This window comes from Mycetomoellerius zeteki, unplaced genomic scaffold (assembly GCF_001594055.1).
Source record: "Mycetomoellerius zeteki isolate Tzet28-1 unplaced genomic scaffold, Tzet1.0 scaffold4, whole genome shotgun sequence".
Taxonomy (NCBI): Eukaryota; Metazoa; Arthropoda; class Insecta; order Hymenoptera; family Formicidae; genus Mycetomoellerius; species Mycetomoellerius zeteki.
The window spans coordinates 357,533-368,581 of NW_017257391.1; the positions used below are offsets into that span (position 1 = coordinate 357,533).

Consider the following 11,049-nt stretch of genomic DNA (forward strand, 5'->3'; position numbering starts at 1 on the left):
CGCCGCCGCATCCATCGCCCCCTGAACCGCGCTATCTCAGCAGGCCGGAATCTGCGGGTCTGCCGTACGGCGCGGCCAAGTCTACGTATCCGTACCCGCATCCGCATCCGCCCACGGCCTCGTCGACGACGTCGTCGCATTACGCCGCGCCGCCGCCGGCCGGCTCGAAGCCGAAAGTCAGCAGCCCGGCACCGCCGCACATGTACGGCAAGCCTAACTGCGGTATTACTAATTGCGGCATTATAGCCGGCACGCCGGTCTGCCGTGCCTCCGAAACGCCTGTCGCCGCGCCGATACCGCTGACCTCGAAGGCCGGCAGCTCGCCTTACCAGCAAGTGCCTCATCATCACGGGGCGCCGCCGCCACCGTTGCCGCCACCCGCGCACAGCCGGTCCGTTTACGACAGTCGCTTCCCCGGCTCATTGCCGGGCGCGAAACTGCCGCCACCGACGTTGCATGGCTCGCCGCCCCCGGCCGCCTCGGCTCCGCTCACAAGGCCGATCGCTCATTCCGCGCATCTCAATACCAGCCCGCACCAACAACCCGGTCAAACGTTACAGCACGCGCAGCCCCAGATCACCACGGCCTTCCAGACGCAACCGCTCGATCTCGGTGTGGAGAGATCGGGTTCACCGAAGAGGAAAGCACCGACGCCATTGTTATGCGATAATACCAGCGGCCAGCCGGTGTCGTTAGAAGTTTGTAAGAAGCGAAGGACCGAGGAACCACAACCATTATCCTTACAATCCGTTGGTCCGCCCGTTCTTTCCAGGGTGAGCGAGCCCAGCCCGCTTATCGCTTCAGCCGCTACATCTATCACTACAGTTGTCAACACTGCAGCATTGCTGGCGCAGCCAAACAGTCAGGCAACGCAGGAGCAACGCACAGTGACAGCGGTGAGTCCGGCTCCGGGTAATGCGAGCGGCGACGGTTCCGTACGACCCCCTAGCACCGGCAGCGTATGCTCGCTAAATCCAACGCCAGTGAGCGCGGCACCAAGTCCGGCGCCCATCCCAAGCCCGGCGCCGTCCACAGCACCCAGTCCGGCGCCCAGTGCGCCCGGTACACCCGCCAAGACAAACCCCAGTAACACGGACAGCGAGAAGTGTAACAGTCCGGCACCGAGACCTCCTAGCAGCACCAACTACCCAGTACATAAACTGAAAAAGGCGTGGTTGCAAAGACACTCGAGGTGCGAAGACGGCACCGAGAACACTATCAGTATGGCCGGCAGCATTACGTTACCTCTCAACATCTCCCGTGAGACAACGTCCACGAATAGTAAGAACCGCGACAATGCGCCGACTACTTGTTTGCCCAGCGCGGTTAATTCGATCCACAATATCGGTAGCATGGCGGTAAACAGCATCAACAAGAGCAAAGTTACTGGCAGGAGCGGCCGAAAACCGGCGAACAAGGAGTCGCTGAATGGTCACGCCACTGATACCAGCAAGACTCCACAGGAGGACTCGTCTAGCAGCGACCCGGAGAGGAAGTCGCCGCCTAAACGGAAGCCACCCAAGGTATCTATTTATACAGATCGCTTATGGTAGCTCCTGTTATCGCTAAAAGTCATTATTTGAATTTGGAGTGTGTATGCTGTGCTGGTAGTTTAGTACTCGCTTGTGCCCAAAAACTTTATTTTTCCTCATTGAATATGTGACTTTACGATAAATTATATAAATATACCTATAATTTTGTAATAATATATAATAACAAGAGGAATGAAGACTAATCATTAAATCCAGTAATCATTAGATCTTATTTTCGATTGAAATTCTTGATGCCAGAAATATGTGCAGTATTATATCTTATACGTTTGTATTGGTTGTGCAAAGTTTTAATTTAAAATTATGTTCTTTAATAATATATTACCCAATGACTCTTATAGCAAAATATTAATTATTGATTTATATTTTCTTGAAATTCTATAATAGATATTATATTTTACATATGAACATTTTTAAATGTTTTGATATCATATTTTTTTATCTTATAGTCAGTATTTATAAATGACTATTTCCATAAATAATTGTGAGCATTAAGTTTAGTAAAAACTTTAACCTTAATTACGTGCTTAATTACATATATAGTCATTAGAATTGATGAAGTTTGTTATTGTGTATTAGTATCGTAACTTCAGGTAATAAATTTCGTAAAAAACCTGTAGAAATTATAGAAGCATGAATATGCAGTAGGTAGTAGTTTTGTTTGCTATGCCGTAGTTCTTAACTTGCAACTATCATAGAAGGAAAAACTCTTTATCGAGAATATTTGCAGTTTAAAAAAATGTTGATCATTTTGTGTTATGAAGAAAAAACCGAGCTCGAGTACTCGTACTTCTTTTCATATTAAAATGTTATATTTAAACCGAATATACTGAACATTTTTTATTTCAAAGATAAATTTTTTAATATTATTATTAACTGATGTATTATCAAATAGGAATATACCATAACAGAATTTTTTAATATTATTCTTTATGTTGTAACTGGCTCGTAGCCCTTCTTTTAACTATTGATTTATTCTGATTGAGCCATATTGATAATTATTTTATTTAATATTATTTATTATTAATTAATATATTCACTTGCGAAGGGAGGGGAAGGTTTGTTTAAAATAAAACGGTACTTAGGCTTTCCTCCGGAATGTCGCGTTATATATTAATAAATATTAATAAATATTAAAAATATTGTATTATAGTGTACATTCCTATTAGATTATATATTAATTAATAAATTTAATTTTAAAAAATTGAAACGCTGAAGAATCATTCTTTAAAATCGTATATTCTATTTTGTATATCTATTTTGAATTGTATATTTAAATCATGCGCTTTTATTTGTGACAAAAAACAGAAGGCCTGAACCTCTTCTTGAAAAGAAACGTAAACGAAAGTCTAGGAAAATACTACAGTATACATTACATGTACTATAGTATTTTAGAATTTCGTATAAGTTTCTTTTCAAGAATAGGGCCTCTTTTAGCTAAACTTCTTGTACTATACACGCGGAGGTTTATGAGGCATTGAAAAGATACTCTCCACAAAGTAAGACACAAAATTTGGAAGGGCATAAAATTTTAATAGGCACCAACGATTTCTAGAATGTCCAAAAACATATGAAAATTGATCGCTCCGTCTGTAATGTCGCTAATGTTCCTTCCTTAGTATTCATCATCAGTATTGAAAATCTATATAGTATACGTTACGTGCACTATAGACTTTTACTACTAGCAGTGAATAAATTGGTGAAACTTCCTTTTCTTTTGTTGTCGTTGTGGTTGGCGAGGGATTGGTATTTCATTGACCTGGCAATTCTGGGACTGAGGTATGAAAGCAAATTCCAGCGTAGGACGCTTAAGACAGTTGGAATGCCTCCGACTGTACATTTTTTCTCTTTTTCTTTTCACATTGGAAAGAAAAAGAGAACAGATGACCTATACAAGAAGATCAGACAAAAAGGACAAAGCCAGGGTTTCAAAATGGAAACTGACCTGTTCTTTGTTGCTGCATTGGTCTGGACTCCTTGCCTTTGCCAAATCAGTCTTCAGAGATCGGTCGAGGTGGAAGGATCGGCTTCGGTCCGAGTTTTGCATTATCTAGAATTGTTGTTGGTGTCCGCCGAATCAAAATCGTGCATTGTGTATATCGAGTTCTTCATTTCTACATCTCGAAGATTTTGATTACATTTTTCTGCTTTTCCGTATTGCCTTTCGTAAGACAAGAGCCACTTAATTTTTAAAGGCTTTCGCCAAATGGAATTATAGAATTATGGAACTTACTAGAACGCTTACAACATTGGAAGAGAGGATAATTCTGCTCGACAAACTGGAACTCAAAAGAGATATGCATGAAATTAACAAAATTAAACGTAAAGGTACATAAATATTTTAAACAATTAATTACTTAATAACGATTTTGTTGCTATTTAACAAAATATTATCAAAGTTAATTATAATATTGTTAACGTATAACACTTTAATAACTGCATCTTAATTTTTTGCTCTTAATCGCCTGTCATTAATTATATATTTTATTGTTAATCTCGAGAGCTTAATTTTATCTTAAATTTATTTATTTGAAAGTTAATTATATTATGCCATTATTTAAATACTTAAATAAAGTAGCCTTTTTAACTTATACTGTTCAATGTAGTGCGAATAATCGAAATCTCCATGAGCCTCGAATCATCGAGAACGTAGTACGTTTCGCGGGTTATCTCCGCGTCTATATATGCATTCTTGGAACGCCAACGTTTCGTGAACGTTACAGTTGAACTGCAACGTTGGCGTTCCAAGAATGGATATCACGGAGATAACTTACGAAACGCATAACTTCTAGAAAGTACCCGTGGAAGCCTAAAAAGTATTAATGTATAAGTATGTTTTTTAAGAAACAAAAAAAAGCAAAATTACCTTTAATGTCTATTTTCACACTAATATATGCACAAAAAATACATACTGTACGTAAATAATAATTGCTTGTTTTAAACATTTTAAAAGTTTATAAATCCGCAAATTTATTGTATAAATTCATTACAACAATTAAATTTATTCAAAAAATATTTTTAAAAAATCCTAATAAGTTTTTTCTTTTTTTTTTTATTTAATTTTTAATTCTTCAATCTAGATAATTAAATTAAAACAAATTTATAATTTGCTTATTAAATAAAGGTACTTAAAAGTAAATTACATAATTATTTTTTTAGCAATAGAACTATGTTTTTCTATGTTTAAGATAATATTTAATCTCAATTCAATTTATTAAATAATCTTTTTCTAATGCCTAGAACTAGAAAAAGATAAAGTAATTGAATCAAAATTAAAGTTAAACTATTATAAAAACAGGAGCATTAAACTCTTTGTCAGCTCGGCTGTTTTTTACGGTGGTAAGCGTTCTAGTATATTCTCGAGTTCATTGGCCAAGTATTAAATATCTGAATATATTTCATTTTAAATATAATACTAGCTTAGAGTCACAAAGAACGAGTCTCTAGTCTCTTTCTTTTTTAACGGACTTTTGTCCGTTGGACTAATTCTACAATAGGATCGTAAGCCATGTAAAAAATTGACCAGTCGTAATCGCTTATTCTCTTCATATTCGAGCTGTGATTGGTCGGACCCTATTGTAGAATCTGCTCCGTAAAGTGAGTTTAAATGCCGCGCAAAGGGCGCCATTTTCCTACGTAAGGCGTGTATGAATCATAGGTGATCACGGGTAATGGACGTTGTGCGAGTAACAAGTGTTTTGTCACGTACTCCTATAAACAATTGACTGACCAGTCATCGGGCAGGATTTCCGCAACGAGTGTCCGCATATCGATCGCGAGTGACAGAATACTCACCATGAACAAATGTTACAGAGGGGTAAATATCTGTTACTGAAAATTTTCGCCGCGATCGTGACCTAACCTCCATTCGCGCAAGGTGATCGGGACGCTGGCACAGTAGTTTCGCTTTTACCGGTGATTCCGCAGTCAAATGAAGTTGTATTTACAATAGATTCGTGATTTTTTAGCAGACTATTGAATTTGCTCCAAAAAAATAGTCGTATTGCACTAAGCATGCAAGACGTTGAAAAGAAGCATTGTTCGGTGCTCCATCTCAGAAAAGGAAATTTAGGGGAGAAGATTATACTTTTATTTGTGTTATTTAATTTAGAAATACTTTAAAAGCTTATAAACATTCAAGAATAAAATGGTAATTGAAGGCAACTGTGAATAAATAGATTCATAACGAGCAAGAGGTTGTGTGAATGTAATTGTGTTTGATATAGAGAGCTGGTTAGATATTATTATGCGTGATGTAATTTTCATTTTTGCTTAGGTTTACATAGATCTTTAAACTTGATGTGCCAAATGGTAGCGCTGAAGCAGTAGTGTGGCCAGTTTAGTAGCTTCGGCTAGTAGATGCGGCAAGAGCATGAACTTCCTGACTACTTAATAATCTATGCCCTGTGGTAGGTAAAACGAAAGAAGGGCGCCGCACGGAGGCAACAAACGGCCGCGGAAGATCAGCGGAGGCGGAAGGAGGACAAGCAAGGCGGCGGTGCGGGCAGCGAGTCCAGCAATGAGAGTGAGGCAGGCTCCAGCGACACCAGCGAACAGTTGAGCTCTATTCAGCCTGCGTCGAGGGTTCGACACACCACGGCCAATTCCAACAATTCCTCGGGAAACGGTTAGTTGACGTAGCTTCTTGTAAATGGACTTCCCGTCAGGTGAACTAACTATTCACTTGCAGGGTAAGTGATCCGTGTTCCATGATCGTATGATTATTCTTGTCTTTAGAGATGTACGAGAACTCGAGAGAATCACGAGTGATTGACAAGCAAATTGAATTACACTTAATTTGCTAAATTTCATTTTTGATCGAAAAAGGAAGATTTTTTAGAAATTTTTGGATCTTTGATTTTTTCGAGTTCGCTTACCTTCTTTCAAATTTCATTAATTCGATCTCACGCACTTACCCTGTTTCCTGATTTTATCATTGCACTCAGATGCACATACAATATATTTTAAAAATATTATATACATAATGATAACATAAAATAATTGATAATATTATGATATTATATTACGAGCTTTTTAACACTGAATGACTCTAATAATAAAATTGCGCATAACAATTAGGATGATAACAGACTTTCTGATGAAGCGAGATGCATGATTTGTTATGCAGGAAATAACAAGGAACCTAGGAAACGTGGTAGGAGACCAAAGAGTACGAAAAACAACGACATGGGAGGCGAGGACCAACAACCCCGTCAAAAAAAGGAACGCAGGGACGACAGTACGAGCGGCAGTAACAACGGTCCGGGTGGAAGCGGTGGACAGTCCTTTCGTAAACCGACGATATCGCAACTGAAAAAATCCGGCGAGAGCTGGCTGCAAGACGGCGCCTGTTTCGAGGTGGCTACGAAATTGGCCAAGTGTCGCGAGTGCCGATGGACGCCGAACCAGCGCTCCAAGAACTCTCAGAATATCTTCTGCAGATTCTACGCGTTTCGCAGGCTGCGTTATACCAAAAACGGACAATTGGCCATAGCGGGATTCAGTGATCCACATAAAGACGCGTCCGAGGTAAATTACGAAGATCAACATGGTCAACACTTATATGTTGTAATAGCATTATAATTAAATTACTATAAAACGAATTAAAATAAGACGAACAGTCAGTCTTATGTCTGTATCATACTACCGATTGGTGATTGCATCTACACTCTACGTTCGTATTTGAGTCTTTTGACTAATCAAAAAGATGTTCGCTAACTGTTCCTTTCTGATTAAGGAACTTAATCGCTAATTGCTAGTGTTGATACAGGCATTGTAGTTTTAATTCGAGATGCATGCTCTCAAAGGAGAACTATCGTTACAATGTTACAGGATGATCTTCGATTATGGTTACCAGGAGGAGATAACCAAAAGACAACAGGAAAGGATGACAAATCCGAGAAGAACGAGAAGGACAAAGGAGATCGAGAGGACCTAGACTTAGAAACGGCTTATCGGCTGCTTTGGCAAGTTGGCGATCAATTCTGTGATCTTTTACATCAAGAGAAGAACGCCCTCCAAGAACATATGGCTGAAGGTAACATTTTGTTCTTTTTACAACATATTTTTCGGAACTGACCCCCCATAATTTTCGTATCAATCAACTCATACATCAAGTCATACATATAATTAAAATGTTATACATCATTAAAACAAATGTGGCGCATGTAATAACTTTTATTAAAATTAATATCATCATCAATATTACATTATTTTCAATACATCTGATTTTTCATGCATTATTCACACTAATTTTTTTGTATATATAATAATTCAATATGCCATTTTGCAAAACTATAACTTTAAATATCAGGCTGCATGGTGGCTTGCATAATTTCTTTTGTTCGCATGTTTTAACGCTTTGCGCATCGATTATGATTACCTTTTGACAGCGAGTTCGGGGGTTGTAGACGGAACAGTAGCGTGGAAACGAGTGATCCAGGGTGTTCGAGAAATGTGCGACGTGTGCGAGACTACCTTGTTCAATTACCATTGGGCCTGTGGCAAATGCGGCTTTGTCGTGTGCATTGATTGTTATAAGGTAAGTTGCGTGAAATATATATATATTTTTCTTTCCAGTTAAATGCTAGGAATTATATGATGATAATTAATTCAATTGATATCACATGATATTTTATCGAGCTTTTTAATACTGACATTAATATAACAGTTAAAATTTCTTTCTCTTTTAAAGGAGATTTATTGATAGAAATGTATTAATATTTAGGGACGTAAAAATGGAACGGTCAAAATCTGGGGCGAGAGTGGAAAAGACAGGGACGACTTTTCGTGGCTTTTATGTACGAATAGGCAAGTGCACGAACCGGAACGACTCATGCTTACGCAAATCATCGCCGGCGACAGTCTTCTGCGACTGGGTCAACGTCTACACGAATGTCGTGCAGAATGGGGAATTCCGCAACATTGTGTTTGCTCCCTCGTAACTTCGACGCAATCAAACGAGATCCTTCGAAATCTGATCAAAGGTGATTCTGTGCCCATTCTTAATGGTAACGTGAAACAGGAGATAAAAGAGGAGAAGATAAATGAATCTAACGGTTCATCGGAGAGCAAGACCAACGGCGAGGACAAAAACTCACCGCTGAACTGGTTGGCCGATGTGGCACTGCAGAATCAGGACAAAAACGATAGCGGCTCGGACTCGGACTCGGATGATGATCGTGAGGGTAATTACTCGACATTGCGGGAGTTGCTCATAAGGCCGTCGCACAAGTCAAACGGTAGCGGCGGATCCAGATCGAATTCACCTACGAACAATTCCAGTGGTGTGAATAACGCTCCGCAGAATAACGTCGCCAAGTCTGGCAAAAAGTCGAAAATGGATACGCTTGACGAAGTAATATCTAGTGTGATCGAACACAGCGTGAAAAAAGAAAAGGACAGTGGTCTGGATGACGAAAAGCCACGGGAATTGAAACACTTCGTACGACGCTACAAGTGGACACAACGCGGTCGTGAGCCGTTACCAATCAGAATTATGACGGGTACAGAGAGTCGGAGTCTTTATCCAGACGTGCCACACTCTTGGCTCTGCGACGGCAAGTTGCTGAGGTTAAGCGACCCGAATAATCCAAACAACTACAGAATATTCCAGGATCAGTGGAAGCGAGGACAGCCGGTAATTGTGTCGGACGTCGCCAAGGCGTTGGACAAGAATCTCTGGCATCCTGATTCATTCGCCCGCGATTTCGGCGATGAGAAGAACGATCTCGTTAACTGTATGACCGGCAATCTGGTGCCGAATCAACCAATGCGCAAGTTCTGGGAAGGATTCGAGTACTCTTCTAAGCGGCTTAAGGACGAGCGAGGAAATCCTATGCTGTTGAAATTGAAGGACTGGCCGCCCGGTGATGATTTCGCCGAATTATTACCATCGAGATTCACGGATCTGATGAAAGTTCTTCCATTGTCCGAGTATACGCATAGAAACGGCAGGCTAAATTTGGCGAGTCGTCTACCTAATTGCTTTGTGAGACCGGATCTGGGTCCAAAGATGTATAACGCTTACGGTTCCGCTCTTCATTCCAACAAAGGCACGACTAATCTTCATCTTGATATCTCGGATGCCGTGAACGTTATGGTATACGTAGGAATGCCAAAGGATGTTAATAATGAGGAAAGTGTCAAAGGTATGTATTCATATCTTTACGCATAATCAAGTATCCGTTTGCGTCGCTAATATTCTTGTCGAAGTAATAATTGAGTCTTTGAAAATGAATGATTTTAACGTTTAGATCACACAGCTAGGACAGAGGCGATGAGAGCGATAGACGAAGCAGGCTGTGATATTCTGACGCGTCGACGTGCTCGCGAAGAGAAGGAGAATGTGCCTGGTGCTCTGTGGCACATTTACGCAGCGCGTGACGCAGACAAAATTCGAGATCTTCTGAATGCCGTTGCCTTAGAACGCGGAGCTCGTTTGGAACCTCACCACGATCCTATACACGATCAAAGTTGCTATTTAGATGGACCATTGCGGGAGCGATTGTATCGAGAATATGGCGTTGAAGGGTAAGTGTTGCTTTTTACGAAGTACATGCTCTCAAATAATTCTTCAAAGAATTTGTTGGAAGAGAGAACGTTGATTGTAGTAATTTTATTAAAATAATGTTCAATATCTTATTGCAGGTACGCTATCGTCCAGTGTCTAGGCGATGCAGTATTCGTGCCAGCTGGCGCGCCACATCAGGTCCGTAATCTTCAAAACTGTATAAAGGTGGCCGAGGACTTTGTGTCGCCGGAGAACGTTTCGCATTGCTTCCACTTGACCCAGGAATTCCGTGCACTATCCGATACCCATACGAATCACGAGGATAAGCTTCAAATCAAGAACATTATTTACCATGCCGTGAAAGACTCTCTGACCGTTTTAGCCAATGTTAAGGAGGATACTCTCGCTAAACTCGCCAAGGCTAACAATGAAACGAAAACAAAGGAAGAGACTTAGCCTTAGGTCTTCCCCGAACGGTCATAAGACCGATTGATAATCCCCTTGATTGGATCTCTTCGTTCGTACGAGATCGATCGCAGTCAGCGCTTCCGGACATAGCGAAGTTGACGCAACCGGAAGAATCTGCAGAAGAAGACCGCCCTTGCTGCAAAAAGATCGTTGCGGAGGTGCGAGAATTTGTTGTGATATTTGTGATGAAGATTTAATGATTTTAATCGGAGGATTTGATTTGCGGTATTGGCTGAGCCAATAAACATTAGTTGCATATTGCTTCATTCGAATTTTCTTATATACAATTCTTTTTTGCTCTCCCATTCTCCGCGAGAAAAGGTACCCGCGGACATGAAGTCCGATGAGCTGCTCTATTACGAGTGAAAACAAAATCGTAGCTCGGATCGCGCATAGATAAAACGCCGCGTCCATTACTATTGTGATATAAGAAGGACTTTGGATCGTATACATTTATTTGTAATTAATTATATCGTGCCTGTATCCAATACATACACTCATTTACACATATACACATAC

The 11,049-nt window shown here is 40.4% G+C and overlaps 1 protein-coding gene across 1 annotated transcript in view; it reads left to right on the forward strand.

Moving 5' to 3' along the window:
• Kdm3 (Lysine demethylase 3) overlaps window positions 1-11,049 on the forward strand; it is a 329,663-nt gene extending 318,614 nt beyond the window's left edge. The window contains 8 exon segments of the mRNA XM_018453630.1: window positions 1-1,523; window positions 5,964-6,177; window positions 6,679-7,079; window positions 7,383-7,587; window positions 7,943-8,091; window positions 8,278-9,700; window positions 9,806-10,082; window positions 10,200-11,049. Of these exon segments, the coding sequence (XP_018309132.1) occupies window positions 1-1,523; window positions 5,964-6,177; window positions 6,679-7,079; window positions 7,383-7,587; window positions 7,943-8,091; window positions 8,278-9,700; window positions 9,806-10,082; window positions 10,200-10,518 (4,511 nt within the window). The 3' untranslated portion in view covers window positions 10,519-11,049.